At 41.6% G+C, this 21,823-nt stretch overlaps 1 protein-coding gene across 1 annotated transcript in view; it reads right to left on the bottom strand.

The window, feature by feature from the left end:
* The window catches only part of COBL (cordon-bleu WH2 repeat protein), a 161,778-nt gene that overhangs the window by 117,201 nt on the left and 22,754 nt on the right, over positions 1-21,823 (bottom strand). Inside the window, exon 2 of the mRNA XM_054164038.1 lies at positions 968-1,168. Coding sequence (XP_054020013.1) covers positions 968-1,168 — 201 coding nt within the window. The remainder of the gene's footprint in view (positions 1-967; positions 1,169-21,823) is intronic.

Raw genomic sequence — 21,823 nt, 5'->3', positions numbered from 1 at the left:
AAAATTAGGGGGAAGAATAAAATACCAGACACTACATAGCTGCTGTACACACCCTCCTCAGCTATCAAAATACACTAATATACAAGCAGTTAAAATAGACATATCAGACCAAGAAGAGCAGTTTTACAGGAATGCAGCTTAACTACTGCAATCCCCAAGTGTTAAATAAGCACAGACAGGCATCAACATATCTTCCTAATCTGGTATTATCATTTTCAACAGTTTCTTGACCACTACTTACCACAGCATAGTCTGCAATAGTTCCATCATAATATTGAATGCATATTTAAAACTCTTCCAAATTCTTTCTTATAGTACTAAGATCTCCTCTTTCAAAACAGCTCCCACAGAGAGCATGAGAAGAAAGAGACCACGATTAAGAAAGTTATTTCAAAACTGCCTTTGGCATACAGTTTGCCCTTGATTGTACACAGTGACAAGGAGAAGCCTGCACTCTTCCTGTGGAAAACAACACACTTCTATATAGAAAAGGCTTCCTAAATACCACCAGATGCTTTGCTGTCTATACAACAACAATGTATTTGTGAAGGCAGGATCTCTGGATGTGAAGAATAATTCATCTGGGCTTGCTTCTTGGCATGACTCCAAACAGGCATACTGTCAGGACTGCTCTTTGCCAGCAGCACCTACTTCCACCGTATCAAAACCTCTCTACATTAAGAGATGTATTACAACCTAAGACTAGCACAGCAGCACTCCACGGATGGTCAAGATCCATACGCATGCTGAGGGTGATCCATGGGGATAACAGTGACACAAGAGCTGCCCCCACAGAGAGGCTCCTTAACACATGGCTGTCAGGACTCCCTGGTACAACAGCAACCTAAAATGCAGGGAGAAGCATGACAGCAAAACCCCATCAACTCAGAAAGGGAGACATTAATACCAGCAAGAATCCCACAGGGAATGGAGGTCTCCAGAAAGCAGAAACCAATCAAAACATTACCTTCCTTGTACTGTGCTCTTCTGCTCTGCCCCGCTGGGTAAAATGACTGTGAAGTCCACCCATCTGTTTATCGTGTTCTCCTTCATACTAACAAGGTTCTGATCAGAAATTACAGCTGTGTCTGCACATGACTTCTGCTCACTGGGAATTCTACTTGCTGGTTGATTTGGTGGAGGAGGAGCACGAGCCTTCATTCTTCTCCTTGAGAAATAAAAGCAAAAAGAAATAATTTCACATGAGCAAAGTATAAACACATTAATAAGTAAATAAGTTCCTTCAGCTATAATGTCAGATTGCTTAAAGAAGTTAGAATCATAGAATCAGTCAGAAATGTAAATGCTGGGTCCAGTCCAGACCTAACTCAAGGAAGAGTTGTATTTCCATAAATGAATGTTTCCTCCGAGTCAGAACAGCAGGAGAGGAGTCAGAGTGAGGTTTCATTCAGTTATATTTGGGTTATTAGTCTGCATGAAACATTCCATATGCTCTTCTTCTGCTTTAAGTAGTATTAAATCTGGCTTGTCATACTTCATAAGGAAGAATCATGAAAAGATCAACTATAAATGATACCACTTCTTAGCATGCAACACTGCAAAACTATAGATCTTTGAAAGCAATGCAATGTGCACTTATCCAATCCTTGTGCCATGAGTTTCTGAAGGAGAATGCTGTGAGAGAGAGTGTTGAAGGCTTTGCTAACAGCCAGTCAGACAATCTCCTCAGTGCTTCCCTCATCTACTAGGCAGGTCACTTTATTGTAGAAGATCAGTTTAGTCAGACAGGACCTGCCTTTCATAAACCCATGCTGATTGGGCCTGATAACCTTATTATTGTTCCATAACCTTTCCTGTCACCAAGGTCAGATGGACAGGCCTGTACTTCTCTGGATCATCCTTTTGGCCGTTCTTGTACAGGGACATCACATTTTCTAACCTCTAGTGAACTGGTACCTTCCCAGTTACCCAGGTCTGTTGACAATAATGGTGAGTAGCTCAGTGAGCAGATCTGCCAGATCCTTAAATACCCTTGGGTGGATCCCATGTGGTCCCATAGACTTGTGAACATGTAAGTGGCACCACAGATCACTGATCATTTCCTCCTGGATTGTGAGGACGGCTTTCTGCTCCCCCTCTTGGTCTTCCAATTCCAGTGGCTGAACCCTCAAGGGGCAATTGGTGTCACTGACAAACACTGAGGCACAGCAGCCATTCAGCAGCTCAGCCTTTTCCTTCTATGTGGTCACCAGGTTCCCTCCTACATGGAGAAGCAAATGGACATTCTCCCTAGCTCTTCTTTTACTATGAAGATATTTATAATAGCATTTTTTATTATCCTTAGTGACATGTGGCAGATTAAGTTCTATCTGAGCTTTGGCCTTTCTAATTTTATCCCTGTAAGAGCCTTTTACTCCAAGTTGTCTGCCCCTTCTTACATAGCCAGTAGACTTTCCTTTTCTTCCTGAGTTCTACCCAAAGCTCTCTACTTAGCCAGGCTGCTCTTCTGCCCTGCTGGCTCATTTTTCAATGCACAGGGACAGATTGTTCCTCTGCCTTGATGGTTGCCCTCTTGAGCAATGTCCAGCCTTCCTGGACTCCTTTGTTCTTCAGAACTACCTCCCAGGGGATGCCATCAACCAGTCTCCTAATCAAGTCAACATCTGCCCTCCAGAAGCCCAAGGAGATAAGACTATTGACTTCCCTCCTAACTTCACTAAGGATTGAAAACTCCTATCATCTCATGGTTACTTTGTACAAAGACAGTCACCAATCTTTACATCCCCTACTAGTCCTTCTCTGTTTACAAACAGCAGGTCTAGTGGAGAGCCATCCCTTGGCTCACTCACCAGTTGTGTGCTGTAAAACTTCTGAACAGCTGGCCCCATGACAAGCACATGTCTAAAAGAATTAATTCTGATGATTAATATCCTAGTGATCTCTTCTGACTAGATTTATGCTTAGTTTAAGTCAGATTTTAGTGTAATAGATGGAAAAATAGAAGTAAAATATTTACTGAGGTATTATTACCCACACATAGTGCCTGCACTTTGAAATCTGCCTGTTTTTAGAGGTCATGTAGAGAGGAGACTATGATTCTGCACATCATTTTCACCCTGCAAACTACCTAAACAGAGGTACTGAAAAGTGCAGAACAAGCACTGTAAACCATAAAGCTTGCAAAACTTAGTGGTTGAAGCAGCCAAGGGCAAAACAGTATTCAGGGGAAAATGTAAAATTACAAACTGTACAGGACTGTTATCAAACTAAAAGCTCTTCTTTAATTCAAGACAATCTACAGTCTCACAGACAAAGGATAGAACAGACTGAACATACTGTTTGGATTTACCAATGGAAACTTCTGGCAGAGAAAAAAAACAGAGTGAAAGCAACATTCCATCATGAAAAATTAATTCATAAAAAATATGAATCCTCTGCAGTTTTTAATCAATATTTGTGTTTGACCAACAATTTTTATGATATGTTTCAACCTGCAAGAAATCACTACACTGCCCTGAAAATGCAAGTATCAGTGAGAGCTCAGCAGGACACTGTGATGAAGTGATGCAGATACTTCCTTTCATTTCCTGGGTGCATAACAAAGAGCTTTCTCCACAAATAAGCAAGGAGAGCTACTGCCATATTTACTATCATACTGCAATTTCTCTTCCATAGGAAATATTCCCTGAACATTCACTTTTTATCCTGTATACACCCAGTGAGTCATCAGTCACTAATCTGCAGCTCCTACATTCCTCCTCATGGATGATAAAAAAGTCCAGGATTTCTTACTTGTCAAACTACCTTGACTTTCTATAGTCTGTGAATCAAACTCCTCCTATCTATCAAAAACAAAAATTTAAAAGATTTGGATTCATCCTCTGCTCAGATTTCTTTGTTTGGCAACAGTTTTTATTAGTGAGCAGGTGGTGAGAAACATGGGAGTTTTGCCTAAGTCCAGATAATGCCAAACTAGCTTTTCAATCACATGGTGCAGCATTTAAGGACTTCAATTTATAAATTATGTAATTCTTGCCCTCCATAACATCAGCTGCATCAATACAAGCTGCTACAGAGACTCACATCAACTTGTTTCTTAATACAAGCAGGCTTTCTGGTTTTAAAGCTTGTCCTATAATGTGGGGGATGATTCCAATACAGTGCTCCTCACAAAGAATCAATCAGGGTGGGAAGAAAAGAAGGCAGCAAGTGTCCTGAGCTTAGAAGACCTAGGTTTTGAAAAAATCCCATCAACTGAGATAGAGGAAATGAAGCAATGGTAATAAAATAAACATGAAACCAAAACCAGCTGAAACTGAAAAGATGGAAAACTTTAGGGCAGAAGTGAACATCAACTAAGTTTTGAAGCTGATGACGCTGGAAGTTAATTGGGAATATGCTTCGCAGGTGTTTGTTCCATAGCAACAATATAAAGTTGCATCTGGTTTTCTGAAGGAACTGACAAAGAAGATCACCTGAACGCTGATTTAGAGCTCTGAAGTGGGAGTGCCATTTTTCATTTAGCCTCTTTTAAAGTATTCTTTACAGCCAATTGTGCAGTTACAGACCCTCTACAACACTGGGGCTGAAGGGGTTATGTGTGTCAGTAAATCAGGCATCATACCATCAAAACATTTGCTTCACATTGAGCAGTGATCTTCACTTCATAAAATAGGTAACAATGCATATTCTTTTTGGCATTACAGAATCAGGTCCTTTTAGATTCTACAATCCTCCTTTTCTGTTGTGCAGAAAGGACAGTGCAGGTCTATTTCCTTAAGAGACAGCAGAGAAAGGAAAAGGCTAAAAATTCCCAGTACAGTCTCTCTAACCTAGCAACAATTCAGGTGACCTCATACAAACTTTTCCACAATAGTGACTACTTGTTCTCCTGAAACACTGCAACTGCTTTAAATGCCTAGTTGTCAACATTTTTCCAAATGACAGATCTCAAACTATTTCAGTTTAAGCAAATCCCCTTAAAGTTCACATTTGTAGAGTGATGCATGGCACAAATTTGTATTTCCTAGTCAGCGTTTTTAAATGTTTCAGTAGCAGAAAGCAGCTCCATGAACCACAGATTGAAATCCACAGCTCTAGCTCTACCTTGGATTTGCAGGAGCAGCTGCTTTCTACTGGGCTCCAGCAAGTGCCATCAGAAGGTGCCAAGAAGCCTGTTAATACTGTTGAAAGTGAGAGAAAGAATTCATCCTTCTCTGTTAGAGCTACGATGATTTTAAAGGACAACAGAAATGCACTCCACAATAAAAGCCTTTTTGTTCACAGAGAAAGTGTGTGATTTAAAAGCCTGTTTTAATCATGGTAGGTGCTTTCCATACTATAAACACAGCATACTATTAAAAAAAAGCTACATTCTTCTGTGTGAGCTAAACTAACTAAATTTAGCTCAACAGCAATATTTTCTCCACAAACATCTTCCACTTGCTCTGTACAGAGACACTTGCTAAGCCTCCTCCATACCTGAGGATAGTCTGTGTTGCTCTTAGTTTGTGGGTAAAAGTTACAATTGGGAACTTGTGACTTGCGTAGATGCTTCAACCCAGCCCTTGATAATGAGACAGAATAAAAACAAGCAGCTGATTCTAATACACAAATATACAGTGCCTTTTACCAAGGCTCACTTTATTGTAGGCTGAAAGAAAAGAAAATAAATGCACATGACCATGAAATAATTAGGCAGAATACGTAAATAACCTACCAGCACTGTTCAGTAACAGCATCAGGCTTCTCAAAGTGGAAAAGGAAAACCAAGCAAACATAGAAGAAATGGAAGAGAAATGAAGAAAAGCTTCACCAGATTAAGAACTTCAAGACAAGATAACACAAGCCCTTTGGACCTACATTTTATTAATATGTAACTACCAAGTAATAGGATGCAAACTGGACTTTACAATCCCATGCTGACAAAACACCATCTTTATTTCAAACAGAAGGGGTCCTGGGACTTCCACCTTCCTGGCAATGTTATGCAAAGATTGTCTTTCTTCAGGTGAGATAAGATTGAAAGAAAAAAAAAAAAAGGAAAAAAGAAAAAAAAAAGGTAGAGTTCCTACACATTTTCACAGTGCTCAAAAAAATCTGGAATCCTCTCTGCCCTGTACAGCAAAGGCAACTTAACAGATAGAGCAGATTCCATCCCATGGATGCCAGCAGGAATTAGGCAAGAACTCCTCCATTCAACACCAGTTTGTAGAGTCTGCGTCAATTTTCCCTCTAATTATTCATTTCAAACAAACAAAACCAACCCCCCAAACCAAACAACCAAGCAAACAAAAAAACCCACCACCACAAAAACCCCCAGCCTACCCTTGACACTGCATGATTATGGGCAACACTCATCTTTGATACAGTGAGCAACTAGTACAGAACCTCTTAGTCAAACTGATTTGCAGTCTCATCAACTCACAAAACTTGCAACAGTTGCAGAGGGTTTCTCCACACCTTTCCTCTATAACCTCTCTCATAGTAAGTGTCCCTTGCATGGAAACGCCTCTCACAGTAAGTGTTCCTTGAGTAGAGAACAGGGAACATTGACATAAACATTGTTGACTTTAAGGTGATGACACTCCTACAGTCTTTTGAGGGAAAATGTATGCACACCGCTCTTTGAGAAGAAAAGCAGAAGAGTAGCTTCACTCCCTCTCTCTGGCAACTTGCACAGCAAAGCTAGAAACCCAGCCCTGAGGGACACACCTTGTACTCCAAACCATGAAGACACAGACAGCATGGTAAAAGTCACTCCTGCCCAGTGATCTAACCTGCAAAGCAGATACCATTCAGATACTACTTTTTTTTCCCCTCCTTTCTTTTTCCCCCCACAATTTGTGGCTCGTGGCAAAACAAAGAAAACCCAAATCACAGGTAGGGGTTTTGGCTCTTCATACCACCAGCAAAGTGAGCTGGGGACGCACAAGAGTTTGTGAGGGGACACAGCTGGAAGAGCTGTCCCCAAATGGCCAAAGAGATATTCTACACCATATAACATCATATTTCACATACAAAGCTGGGGGAAGAAGAAAGGAGACCTTCGGAGTGAAGGAACTGCCATGTGTGATGGAGCCATGCTTTCCTGAAGATGGCTGACCACCTGCTCGCAGATGGGAAGTGGTAACTTAGTTCCTTGTTTTGTTTTGCTTGCATGTGCAGGTTTTGCTTTTTCTATTAAACTGTCTTTATCTCAGCCCAGGAGTTCCTCACTTCTACCCTTCTAATTCTCTCTCGCATCCCACAGGGGGGAGTGAGTGAGTGGCTGTGTAGTGTTTATTTGCCACCTGAGGTTAAACAACAAGAGAAAACAAACCCAAGGGTATTTCTAAGCAGGCTGCATCACTGCTGCCATTGCACCCTCAGCATGCTATGGACAAACATGCATCCTTCAGTGCACCCACTCAACTCCCCACCGGCTGTGTTTTTGTGAGGATACTACAGCTCCCACCTCACTGTCTGTGCTGGGTGTCAAAACACCATGCTGAGCTCTCTAGTAATACTCTTAGTACTGAAAAGAGAAGTTGGAATAGATTTTATTAACACTCAATTACACTGGTCTTCATTGTGTTTATCAACAGCAAACCAATACAAGCAATGAGAAGTTTGTTTCTAGAGGGGTCAATGATTAAAGATATGATTACACAAGCCTGAGACTAGTTCAGAAATACACTGTATGGTATGTCACCTGGAGTAACAGGTGCTGTACAGATTTCAGTCTGGTTGTCCTTTATTGACATCTTATCAATAATCACTTTTATTAAAGCTATTGAAATAAACAAGTATAAAAGTTTATTGCTTAACAGTCACCACCATAAATCAGGGTTGCTAATTAAGATGCAACTTCAGTGTGCATTTGCATTGTGTTACCCCAGACTGTGCTCTACTTTTGTTCCTGCAGACTTTTTAACCTCACTACTAGAGGCTCGAAGACTCTGTAGATTAGGGTCCTGCTGCAGTAAAGTGCTTTCTTTATTGTCTGTTTACAGGAGACACAGAAGATTGAACAGCTTTGAAAGAAGGAAAGAATAACAACACAGATATCTAGATATATAGCCAGCAAAATTCTGAAGCGACTTACTGTGCTAGATAATTCCTAGTTTTAAAATATGCCTACAAGCTAGTGGGCACTTCAGTGCATCTCTTAACACTATAGCAGAATATTTGTAATTGTTCCAGCTAGAAACAGCCTTAAAAGTGTAACATACAGGTGGGAAAGAATTATATTTAAAATTATTACCTGCTTAAATAAAGTGCACCTGTGGTAAACAATAAAACACCTAATTGCTGAGCTGACAGATCATCTATTTCTTATTTACTGCTCTAAGAGTATGATACTGACATTCATTTCACACATTCACTCTTATACAAACATCCTACAAACCCACATAGGCTGAGTTGAAATTTAGGCTGGAGGTTAGGAGAAGTTTTACACAGAGTGATTGCCCATTGGAATGGGCTGCCCGAGGAGGTGGTGGGGTCGCCGTCGCTGGGGGTGTTCAGGGCGAGGCTTGACAGGATGCTTGGTTGCATGGTTTAGTTGATTAGGTGGTGTTGGATGATAGGTTGGACACGATCTTGAAGGTCTCTTCCAACCTGGTTTATTCTATTCTATTAGGTCTCCCCTGAGTCTCCTCTTCTCCAGGCTAAGCAACCCCAGCTCCCTCAGCCTCTCCTTACAGGGCTGTGCTCCAAACCCCTCCCCAGCTTTGTTGCCTTTCTCTGGACACATTCCAGCAACTCAACATCTTTACTAAACTGAGGGGCCCAGAACTGGACACAGTACTCAAGGTGTGGCCTAACCAGCGCTGAGTACAGGGGCAGAATGACTTCCCTGCTCCTGCTGGCCACACTGTTCCTGATACAGGCCAGGATGCCATTGGCCTTCTTGGCCACCTGGGCACACTGCTGGCTCATGTTCAGCCTACTATCAACCAGTATCCCCAGGTCTCTCAAGTCCCTCAGGCTTTCTTCATAAAAGAGGTGTCTCAGTCCTCATTATCACCTTCATAGCCCTTTGTGGTACCCTCTCAAGCAGCTCCCTGTCTGTCTTGAACTGGGGAGCCCAAAACTGGACACAGTGCTCCAGAGATGAGCCTTCACCAAGGCAGAGTACAAGGAGAAGAGAAACTTCTTCCTCCTTCTGCTTGCTGCATTCCTGATGCACCCCAGGATATCATTGGCCTTCTTAGCCCCAAGGGCACATTCCTGGCTCATGGTCACCCTCTTGTCCAGCATGTCTTGTGATGGGTAAATCCAATGCCTACTGTTCCTATGTTATTCAGAAGTCCAGAGCTGCTGACACATTGGACAACTAACAAGGAGATACAATTTACTTATGTAGATTGCCCAATATACTCGACTCTTGGCAAAGACACAACTCTTCCCTCTTTTTCAGTAGAAAACTACATGCCACAGAAGCCAGCACCAGAACTACAAAGATGGCAAGCTTCTCTTTAGGAAAAAATAATCTCCTAAAAGACCTAACAATATATTTTTGTGACATACAGTTTACATTCATTTGCAGAGAAACTGAATCAGAGAGGCCAGGATATTTCTTACTCTCTTTATAATCTTCTCAATTAGCAGTTATAATTTGATCTTCATCCATACTCCATCATACAGTAAGAAATCGTGTACATCAGTATATTAAAAAGGGCTGATGAAGCAAATACACAGTGTCAATGAGATAAAGAAATATCCAATACAATGGTGTTGTTAGCCTCTCTATTTATGGGATGCCACAGGTGCTTTTATCAGGAAATCTCACTACTCTGGCTGATTTTCTGTGTATTTTTCTGGTGCTTATCTGCTTAATAAAATTTCTTATGGAGAACACATGTATTTTGCTTTTAAGATATTCCCTTCTTTCTAAATGACATAGGAATCATAATGCAGCTTAATGTCAATAAAAAATGAGTATTTGTATTTATTATAATTAAATCACAGACTTAATTGTAAAGTAATAAACCCTACTTCAGCTCTATACTGGAGTTGAGACCTACATTAGCATAAAGCCAGGAAGTCCAACAAAGAAGGAAACTGCAAAGGTTAACACAGATAAACACAGTTTCAACACCAAAGAGCTTATGAGTAGGACTCTGAAGTTTGATCTTGATTTCTGAAGTGAGAACAAATGTTTTCATGATCTTTAAATGACATCAAAACCCACTTGTTTACTTAGTTTCCATTTAAAATTCTGTTTAGCGTATTTGGTAGACATGTGGCACTTAATGAACTTCAAATCTCACAAGATGAAAAAGGCTGTGTTATCAACTGAGCACTTAACAGCCTCATGCCTTGAGAACTATAGCACACTGAAGGATATCCTGATAAATCAGGCATGTCAACACACCCAGATAGTTTCAAGTGAGAGAGGAAGCAGCCAAAGACCCACCCTCTTTATCACACACACTGAAGTCAGGGACAGTTATTCTGGGCATCTTACTGATGTGCCACACTGGCTCAGGACACAGATCAGTCAGAGCCATCACAGACTTTTCAGAGTAAAACCAAGACCATGCATCATCCCGGACAACAGACTAGAATCCACTGAAGTGTTGTTACATCTTTATGTATGAGAAAACATTACCAAGAGATCAAAGGTATCTACTATTTGGAAGCTTTAAATGCTACTCAGAGATAAGCCAATGAAAGCATACTTGTGGCTGCTCTGTATGTACTGACTGGGGTCACAGCAGTGACAGTCTGAGCCAGCTGCAAACTCAGAGCCTACAAAATCCACATGAAGCAAGATGTATCAGACTGCCTTATAACATGAACTGCCATAATTACACCAGAAATGACAAAAGGTGCACTTACCTCAAATGCAACTGCCCAAATCATGATGATTTAGAGCTGGTCTTTTAACCTGTAGAAAGTATTTCCGTATCCTTGTCAAAACCAAAGAAATACAATTATGTCTGATCTCTTTCAGCTTCCTTGTCTTGTCAGGGCTGAATGTGATATAAAAAAGAGTCTCAATGAAAGTTCTCAGCTCTAAAGAAATTAATACTCAGTCATGCAGCATTAATGACTATGTTCAACTGTAGACCTTATCCTGCAGCTATGCTCTTGGTAGGGTGGTTAAAAGGCCTTTCCATACTTTCAACTTTCCATACACACCAGCTTTCCACAGACTTCTAAAAAGCCATTATATTAGACTTATCTTTCCCTCTGTCAATGAAACCGAAATCAAACCAATGGCTGAACCCCACCCCGCCCAAAATACAGGCAAAGAACATCATCATTTATACTTCATCTTATATGAAAATCACATTAAAATGTGGCATTGCATGGCTACACAACCTTTTGGCAGACTATCCTGAAACAAGGGTGTCTGTCCCATCTGAAAGCTGTCACCTGGGAACACTGAAATTGGAAGAGGGAAGGGATTAACTATGTTTTGCCACTGACCCTGCAGAAAGCCAAGTTTTCAGCCTGCCAGAACCTTGGCAGAGCTTAGTTTCATCTCTATGCTGACAGCCCCACTTGCTGCCTTCCCCAGTCTGAACACAACTGTTGAACTTTGTGTCTTAAGAATTATCTAGCCCTCAAGAAACAACAGTGATGCTGAGTTGCTCCTGCAAACTCACCCAGCCCCTGCCCTTCAAGATTATGCTTAATGAACAGGAGGCCATGCAGGAAGGGTGCAATGTTTTGTTACACTTTCAGGAAAACAAAAGCATCCCACAGCTTTGGCTGCTGCACACTTTAATTGAAAAGAGCACAGGCCACACACTCATAGAATACAGAGCATATAAATGCTGCTTTCCCTTTAGTCAAATGATACCATATGTATGTATTTGAAATAGAAAAAATGTTACCAGGTTATATGCCATCATTTCTGCTTCTGAGTCAAGAGTAAATTATGAGAAACAGGATTAAATACTACATAAATTGCATTCACTAGATTCAGCGACTTCTGTGCAGCATTGCTTTATCTTTCATGCAACTCCTGATACTATATTCCTTTACAGTACTTTGAATAAAAGAATGATTAGAGATGTCTGCTAACACAGGCACAAGCAAAATGAGCTGATTGCCCCTTGTTGCTCTATGGAAGGATGTCAAAGAATGCTGTTGGCAAAACTTCCAACCCAGACTGTAGCCACCACAGGCCTCCTAAAAGACTAAGTTCAACCTCACAACATCAGAGAATGGGAACAGCCATGGATATGCTCAGGAAACTGCTAGACCCAGCTTATTTTTCCTCCCACCCTGATCAAACAGACTATTACATGCCAAAAATATTACCATGCAATAACAGAAGACATAAGAGATCCATAACCATCTGTGTGTCATCACTGCCTGCATTTAGACACTGCAGGTACTTGTGCACAATGGAGTCGTGTTTGCTATCTTGTCAACACCAAATCCTCACAAGAGGATGGCCTGTTCTTAATAGGGCACTTGGTCTGCTAAGTCCGTAAGCACAGTAACAGCTCACTGAAGCTTTTGCCTGGTCTGTGAGCATCAAAATCCATGCTCCCTGCTGTCAATCATCATATATTTGTGCAAGGCAGCAAATGAATACCTGGAAGCAGATGACTCCTATGCATAAGCAGCAAAACTACTGTTTTGAAGCAGTGCCACTTCTCTTGGCAGTATCTAAAGACTTGTTAAATGCATCAACCTTGATGATGTTCAAGGTGTCCTTTATCACAGATGTCCTTGACTGCACAATTATGTCCAGAGAGATGGGGCAGCAGACTCCTAGAATGGCTTCAGTTGGGTGGCACCTTTAAAGGCCATCTAGTTCAACCACCCCGCAAAATTGCAATGACCACGGATATCTTCAACTGTATCAAGTGCCCTGTCCACCTGACCTTGAATGTTTTCAGGAATGAGGCATCTACCACCATTCTGCACAACCTGTGCCAGAATTTTACCACCCTCATTGTAAAAAATGTCTTCCTTCTAATATAAATCTACCCTGTCAGTTTAAAACCATTACTCCTTGTCCAGTCATCACAGGCCTGCTAAAAATGTTGCCCCCATCAGGAAGGGCAGGAAGAGGAGAGTGAGAATTTCATTTCACACTGTTCTCTCAAAGTAAATAATGAATTAAAAGTTTACTCTTTCACTGAATACCTGGCATGTTGATAGTCTTGGCAGATGACAACTAAATCAAACATGTGAACAGTGTCACATAACAAGTGTAACTGCTTATTTTAAACTTGGAAGAGCCTGAACAATTGAAAATATCTGGGTTGGGCTTACAAACTAATTCCACGCACCCTTTTCATGCACTCTGTCTGCATAGCTGATAGCTGAAAAAGACAGAAGAAATATGAAACAAAGACAAAAAAGGAAATACTCATTAAGAAAATAGTATGTGGCATAACATTCTTAATTTCTGCTGCAGAAAAGAATGGGAGAGGCTAAGGATTGACAGAGATTTCCTTTTTGTGTGTATATGCATAATTAAAATGCAAAAGCACACTGCTTGTCTACCCGACACTAGTTCCTCGTGGGTCTGTGTTGGCTGCTTCAAGGGAGAGACTGCTAAGTGAGATGAAGGTTAGCCTGCTTTATTTTTATAGAGTTTATTCATGCCAACACTTATTCTTTAATATAATTGACATACACACATGTTTTTCTGTATCCTAAAACAATCTTCACTATTGAAAGAAGAAACAACTAATGCTTACAGAAATCTTATTTGAGTTTCATGTGGTATTATTTAACAAGTAACTTCTACAACTAATTAAATCACTTTCCAGTTTCTACTTTGGCCAGTTTGAAGAGTCACAGGCATAAGCAACCCAAACATAACTACATATTTCCAGCAATATATTTGCCTAGATACTGCCTTGATATAAACTGGGGGATTGAGGGGAAAAGTATTTAAAAAACATGTATACAGGCCTGCACACCTAACCCAACTAACAGCAGCCAGCTGTGTTCATGCTGGCTCTGCAGGCGAGATGCTGGCAGCATAGGGGCCAGACACAGACAATTTTCTTCCCACTACCCCTGCCTCCTCACCTGTCTCCTCCATGGGCTGCAGTCCCTTTCAGGATGCTACCAACTCAGCCATGGTGCCTGCTGTGGTGCTGGCCCCATTGCTCCCTTGTCTCAGGTCCCTTCTACACAAACTTTCTCCAAGGCACCCATGAGTGGTGGGGGCTCAGCTGTGCCCTGTGGGAGGGTACTGGGGGTCACTGCAAGTGACAAGTTATGAAGACTTTTAGACAAACTTCTAGCAAATTTTGGAAGTCTGCCATTCAAATAAGCTAGACATCTTCTTTAACTAAAGCAAACTTACAAAACTTTCATGAATCCAGAGATAAAATAAACCACTCAAAAACCCAGTGAAGTCAAATACATAAAGTAAGTGTATGAACAGCAGTTTCTTAAAGTGAACTCAGGGAATGCTACTTCATTGCCAAACGCTGCAGCAAAGCAAATGCAGCTTCCTTTTACAGTAACATAGCACTGGGTTTCAGCAACACATCTGGATGGTGGAAGACAAGCTCTATATACTGTGCAAACTACAAAACCCCATCCCTGCATTTTTACTTCAGGTTTTCAATTACCCTGTTACTGAACACATGCCATTAAGCCAAAGATTTCACCATAGCAGAAGGTTGTGCTGCCATTCAGCAAGACTTGGACAGGCTGGAGAGCTGGGCAGGGAGAAATTTGATGAAGTTTAACAAGGACAAGTGTAGAGTCTTACATCTGGGAAGGAACAACTCCATGCACCAGTATAGGTTGGGAACTGACCTGCTGGAGAGCAGTGAAGGGGAAAGGGATCTGGGGGTCCTGGTGGATGGAAGGTTGACCATGAGCCAGCAATGTGCGCTTGTGGCCAAGGCAGCCAATGCCATTTCTAGGGTGGATCAGAAGGGATGTGACCAGTAGGTCAAAAGAGGTTCTTCTCCCCCTCTACTCTGCCCTGGTGAAGCTGCATCTGGAATATTGTGTCCAATTCTGGGCCCCTCAGTTCAAGAAAGACAGTGAGCTTGAACAAGCTTGAATGAAGACTTGAAAGAGTCCAGCACACAGCCAAGAGGATGATTAAAGGAGTGGAACATCTTCCATATGAAGAGAGACTGAGGGAGCTGGGGCTCTTTAGCTTGGAGAAGAGGAGACTGAGACATCATCAATGTTTATAAATATGTAAGTGGTGAGTCCCAAGAGGATGGTGCCAGGCTCTTCTCAGTGGTGCCCAATGACAGGACAAGGGGTAATGGGTGGAAGTTGAGGCAGAGGAAGTTTCACGTAAATATGAAGAAAATTTGTCACTGTGAGGGTGACAGAGCACTGGAACAGGCTGCCCAGGGGGGCTGTGGAGTTTCCCTCTCTGGAGATATTCAAAACTCACCTGCATTCCTGTGTGATCTGGTGTAGGTGATCCTGCTCTGGCGGGGGAGGGGGTTTGAACTAGATGATCTTTCAAGGTCTCTTCCAGCCCCTGAAATTCTGTGATTCTGGCAAGGTTCCTGTCGAGTCTACCCCTAGTGGGCAAGTGGCATAGCCCTCTGCACATTCTCTTTCCCAGTGTTATTTTCCCAGTTTGCTTAATACTGTTTAAATTGTTAATATTGCCTATACACTGTACATATCCATTGTAAATATACTCCAGCTGTACACCTGTTCCTATTAATTAGTTTGGGGCAAATGTTGTATTTTACAACAATAATATTTTTATTAATATCATATTTTCTGTATTAATATTTGATAATTCAGTTCACAACAACCTGTTAGTGAAATGGGTGTGTAAAACACCATCAAGGAGCATGCTTCTATTTAAAAGATTCATAGCGTTGCTTCTGTTTTCAAAGCTTTAAAACCCATCATGTTTCTGTTGAGACAGAAGAAAAGGGGCGGGGGGAAGTTATTTACTCATATCGACACTGAAGAGTTGTCTGTCAATGTTGGTAAATACTTTAAAGGAATCAGCAAGTTGGTCTGGTGCTTAACTGTAGTTTTAAGTGAGCACATCTGCACGGACACAGGACCGTTGCAGCCACGGTGCCGCCCGGGGGAGCTCTGCCGAAGCAGCAGGGCCCCTTCCATCTGAATTTAAACCCAAGCTTTAGCAGGCTGGCAACAGCTGCTCTACCAGGGCATTCTGAGAGGACGTTTCAACTCCTGCTCTTTTAAACCCTATTTTTAGTTACTGGGTTCTTATTGTTCACAATGAAAAGCAAATACAAGAGCCAGAAGAGAAATCCCCTTTCCTTGGGCAAAACTGCTAATTACACAATCGTTTGAGAAGGAATCTACTCGAATCACAAAAGGTAAACAGGCATCTCAGATAACTAAGCTGGCCAGGAGGTGGGGGTTTGCAACAAGAGTCTGGCTGATTTTGTAACAATCCTGACAGAAACAGAATTGATAAAAGTTTGATTCCCTTGGTATGTGAATCAGCACCGTCCACTACATCAATGGAGTATCTTAAGCAATGAAATCATCCACTCCTGCAATGTCTTTAACATACACATCTTATTACCCAATTTAATTTCTGAGCAAAATGTCTTGTGTGTCAAAATAAAAGTGACATTGAGAGCTTTCTTTTTTGTTGTTTTAATTTAAAAAACATTAATTACAGAAAACTAGGCACAAGGCATACAGTTTAAACTGTTTCCAGTCATCACTACACCAACAGAACTAAAAAATGTGTGCAATTAAAACATAGATGAATACACATATGAAGTTAACTTTATATATTACATATAATATATATCAATAATATATATTATTTAATTACCTATATGAAATTAATTCATATAATTTTATTATCAATTAGAGAATGGGAGACCAAAGGATTATTTTTTTAGTATAATTTCCTGATTGCACAGGAAACCCAAGGTACAAGAGTAGCAATGTTACCCTTCTAAAATCTAACAGCCTGGGAGAGAATACTAACACATGAATTGCATCTTTAGGATGGATGGCATCAAGACAAAAAGAATATGAAAGCTGTGGTTGTACAAACTGGATAATGAAGGAAAAAAATAACTTGCAGCAACAAAGGCAATAAAAATTAAAGAAAGTCAGCAAGAGAAGCAAAAGATAGACATGGCCTGCCAGATCATTCTTCTCTTTTCGACCACTGGTAAGAAGGTGCACTTAAAGAACTATGGAGTACTACAAACCTGGAAAACTGATAAAAGAATGGGAAAAACAAAACAACCCAAAAAACAATTTCAGTTGGGAAACAAGCAAGAGGAACTATATATGTTCTTATGGAAACATTTTACATTTTATGTTACTACTGAACCACTCAATCTCATCACACTTCATTAGTTGTGCCCTAATAAGAAGTAACTTTTTACATTTTCATTTACATTTTGCCTATTGATAGGCAAGCTGTCTCTTTTTATATGATGGAAACGAGTTTGAAGCAAGTCCCTTCTCCCTCCAACAAATCAACAGCTGGGCTGCCAAGAGGATTTGATGCCTGAACTACTCGATTTTGTTGCTCTGCACACACAGGGTGGGTAGGAGCTGGGGATTTCTAAACCTAACCTACAAGTATTTTCATTAGCTAAAACTAAGACATCTACCTTAGTGATACTGTGATACCATTCTGCATTAACATGGCCCTCACGTTAAAATAACTCACTTCTATGGTTTTAATTGTTTAGGAATTGAACTGACACTCCATTCAGATTCAACTGAAGGCCATTTAAAATGTCATACTTTCCAGATGAAGTCTGCAGAGAAAAGTAGTACTGCCAGATATTGTGCGTGTTTGTTGTGTTGTAGGGGCTTTTCTGTTGGGTTGGTTGTTGGTGTTTTGGTTTTGGTTTCCCCCCCTAGAAATCTGCTGAAAGCTAATCTTCAGCATCACAAATAAGCCATTGTGTGGGGGAAAAAGGAGAAAAAAAAAAGACCACTGTCTCTACTCCTGTTGCATATACAACAAGTATTCTACAGTACTCCAATTTGGAGCAAGAAAGAAAAGCAGAAGCAGCTTTTTTTTAGAGTCAGTATAGTGGGATTATGTATCACAAGGCACATGACTTCCTGACTGGTTATTAGTATTTTCTTTGTGAAAAGCACTCACTGACAGAAAAATGCTTAACATTGCATCAGTCACACTTATTCTACAGCTAGATCCAGATCATGAAGCAGCGCTTGCTCCTTTTCCCTCACGTGAACTTACTCATCTCTGGTTAAATTCTTGACTAGATGTTCTGAACTTATTTTCTGTTCTGCTCCAGATAGCAAGTGTAATGGGTTGAGGCAGACCCCCTCCCCACCACGGGCAGAAATAACGACTCAAACAGGTTGCAAAAGTGATGGAAAGTTTAAATGGAAAGCGGTGAGTGTGTACAGAGAGCCAGAAGCGCAGTGACAAAAGAAATCCCAATGGAGACCCAGAAACAAACATCCCATCCCCACCTGAGGGTACACCCCAGGGCTCCATCTGTCCAGGATTTGCAATAATGTTCTCACTAGTTACTGCAGATGAGTTTCTAATACATCCAAATGCAAAATCACTTTAGTCTTGAGTCAGATCTGCAACTTGAAAACTGGAGAAGCCTGCTGACATGCTTCAGTATTAGTTAGGGAAAAAAAAGCAATTGGTTTTTAATAGTAACAGCCAGGCTTCTTTTAGCTATTGGATTGTACCAAGAAAGCACATAGCAGATGAAGAACATGCAAGTCCCTAAGAACAACATATGCTAAAACAAGGATGCCCAGATCACAGTAAGGTTATAGATGAACAATTACTGACAGTATGTTTTTAATATAATTTATACTGTTATGAATTTATTCTAGAAAAGCCACTGATATTCTGCTATAGGCAGAGCAACCCTGGTTCTATTAGTCTGATTTAATTTCTGGAAGTGAGTTCCATATTTTCTCCCATTACTGTTGTACTCTTCGATTTGGGGACCATTGAGTGACCAATGAAGGCACAAACCCCACTGCTGTATAGCAACGAGCTTCCAGAAGTGCAGAGAATCTCAGAAGTCCTCCCAGAACTCCTTTATCGCTGTGTTGTAAAATCCCTTGCATTACAGAGTCTCAAAGTGTCCTCAATAGCAGAAGTCCTGGAAGCCCTTAACAGATGAAGCAGCTAACAGAAGTCCTGAGAACATCCCTAGCAGCATCTCTACACTGAAGCCCTTGCCAGAAGTAGCAGCTAACAGAAGCAGAAGTCCCTAGCAGCCCTAACCCCGCAAGCCGTTCCTAACCTAAGCCCTTAACCCAAGTCCCTAACCAAAGTAACTATTGCTCAGAGGGGCTGTTTGTATACTCTTTGTTAGCAATCCCTTAACCAGTAAAATCCAACCACACAGATAGGCTAAAACCATTTCCCCATGAGAGGTGGCAGCATGTCAAGGAGGTGGCTTCTGCAGCATGTTCCAATCAAGGGGTGCCAACGTGAGGATGTTGTTCTTGGCACACATGGAATGTTATTGCTTTGCTCTATGCAGCTAAGGAATTGGTCAGCTAAGGAATCATGCACTCTGCATACATCCAGCAGCTGCCCTCGAACAGTGGCTGCAACACATTACCAGTCTGGTTATAGATTAATTACAGAACACTACCATTTTAGAAATGCCCCTTAAGTTTTTGTCTCTTTGACCTCTGGTCAAAGCTGGCAAATGAAACCACCTGTAAATTCTGTACTTTCAACGACCTGTTCCAGTCAAATCAAACTCTCATGTACTTCGAGGATCTAAGATGTGCAAAGCACATGAGATATAATCAGCAGTCTGCTTTTTAACACCACCCTTTGTGACCTCACCACTGTATTTCAGCACAAACCTACAAGATTGTACCTGCACCTACCCACCTGCTGGGGTAACTCATACAAAGAGTGATAAAGGCAGGCTTCCTTCTCTTGTTCCCTCTTCAAATACAAAATCCAGACAGTTATGCCACTTTTCCAAAATGACCCATATGAGGTTGTGTATTTATGCCATTTTTATTTTCAGGTAGATACAGCACACCATGTAATCTACCTAAGAGTGAGAGTTTTGCCTGAAGTCACTCCAAACAGCAGCTTAATTCCAACTGCTTAAGTATCATGCCTCCTTCATTCATCCTCCCAGGACAATGAAAGAAAAACCATTTTCTTAGCAGGACCAGAGCCCTGCTTTGTTTTTCTTGATACTAGATTTATATTCATATCTGATCATCAACGAGTCTCTGCCAGCTAGATTACAACAGCTTCTCTGTCTGCAAGCATATGAAAGGGAAAGGAAGAGGGGGGAGAAGGAAGAGTGGGAGGGGAAAGGAACAGGAGGGACAAGAGGGACAGATTCCTCTTCCAGGGCTCAGTTTACACAGCATGAATCAATCGCTCCACAAGCTGGCTTCTCTTCCAGGCAGTTTTCATGAGATCAGTGCCACAGAAATGCACAGGATCTACCTTGTTTATATCTAGTTCCTCTGTGAAGTAGGTTTATATGTGGCAACATCTGTGTTTGACCAAGAATAATCCTTCACACAGGAGCAGACTCTTTTTACACCTGCCCCACAAAGGCACAGGGGCGTGTAACCCAGCCACGAGGTTTGAAGTCCGTATCAGCAAGCTTCCCTATAAAGCCATGGAGTCAAAGCAGTAACTTGGCAGGGTGTGACGTGCCACAAACTCAGCTCTGAGCAGTAGTGTAGCCAGTAGAACTGTGACAGACAAAGCAGACCTGGAAGGGTATGAAACAGGTTGGAGGAGGAGAATTGCTACATTATATTCCCACTGTGTTAAAACTGCAATTTCCAACAGCAAAAAGCACCACCTCTGCTTATTACAGGATGTTAGGGGTTGGAAGGGACCTCTGAAGATCTTTGAGAGATTAACCCTTTTGTTGGATCAGGGCCATAAATCTAGCATAGGTCACACAGGAACACATCCAGGCAGGTCTTGAAAGTCTCCAGAGAAGGAAACTCCACAACCTCTCCTAGAGAGCCTGTTCCAGTGCTGTGTGTCCCTTAAAGTAAAGAATTTCTTCCTCAAGTTGAGGTGAAGCTTCCTGTGCTGTAGTTTACATCTATTGCCCCTTGACCTACCACAGGGCACAAGTGAGAAGAGGCTGTCCCTTCTTTCTTGACACCTAGCCCTCAGATAAACATTTAGACTGGAGAAGACTGAGAGGGGATCTAATAAAAAGTCCCAGGTCTCTCAGCCTCTCCTCATAGGGCAGTGCTCCAGTCCCTTAATCATCTTTGTAGCCCTCTGTTGGACTCTCTCAAGTAGATCTCTGTTCCTCCTGAACTGCAGAGTCTGGAACTGGATGCAATATTCCAGGTGGGGCCTCACTAGGGCAGAGTAGAGGGGGAGAAGAACCTCTCTTGATCTGCTGGACACACTTCTTAATGCACTCCCGGATCCCATTGTCCCTCTTGGCTGCCAGAGCACATTGCTGTCCCATGGAGAATGTGCTGTCCACCAGGTCTTTCTCTGCAGGGCTGCTCTCTAGCAGATCACCTCCTAACCTGTACTGGTGCAGTTTATTATTCCTTCCCAGGTGCATGACTCTGCACTTATCCTTATTGAACCCCATTGCAACCCTCCTTGCCCAGCCTCCCATTCTGTCCAAGTCTCCCTGAATGGCCACACAGCCTTCAGATGTATCAGCTAAGCCTCCTAGTTTCATATTATCAGCAAACTTGCTGAGAAGACACTGTTTCTGTAACAGACTCCTATTGCATGGTCAGCGTCCAGGATAACACTATAATGAAATTAATAAATAAAGAAACACACTGTGAGTGGCTGTTTCTCCTTTCTGAGGGCAGTGATGTAATCCCAAGTGCTGTTTAAATTCATGCCTATGTGATCTTAAAAGGTCTGTTCTGCAGCTCCTTAAGTAACCTTGCTGGCTCTTGCACATAACCCAAACTCAGCACTGAAGACCAAAGCTTAAGACTGAAGAGCTGGACCTTC

The sequence above is a fragment of the Dryobates pubescens genome, chromosome 9 (genome assembly GCF_014839835.1).
Source record: "Dryobates pubescens isolate bDryPub1 chromosome 9, bDryPub1.pri, whole genome shotgun sequence".
Classification (NCBI taxonomy): domain Eukaryota; kingdom Metazoa; phylum Chordata; class Aves; order Piciformes; family Picidae; genus Dryobates; species Dryobates pubescens.
This window is presented reverse-complemented; position numbering and strand designations above follow the sequence as displayed.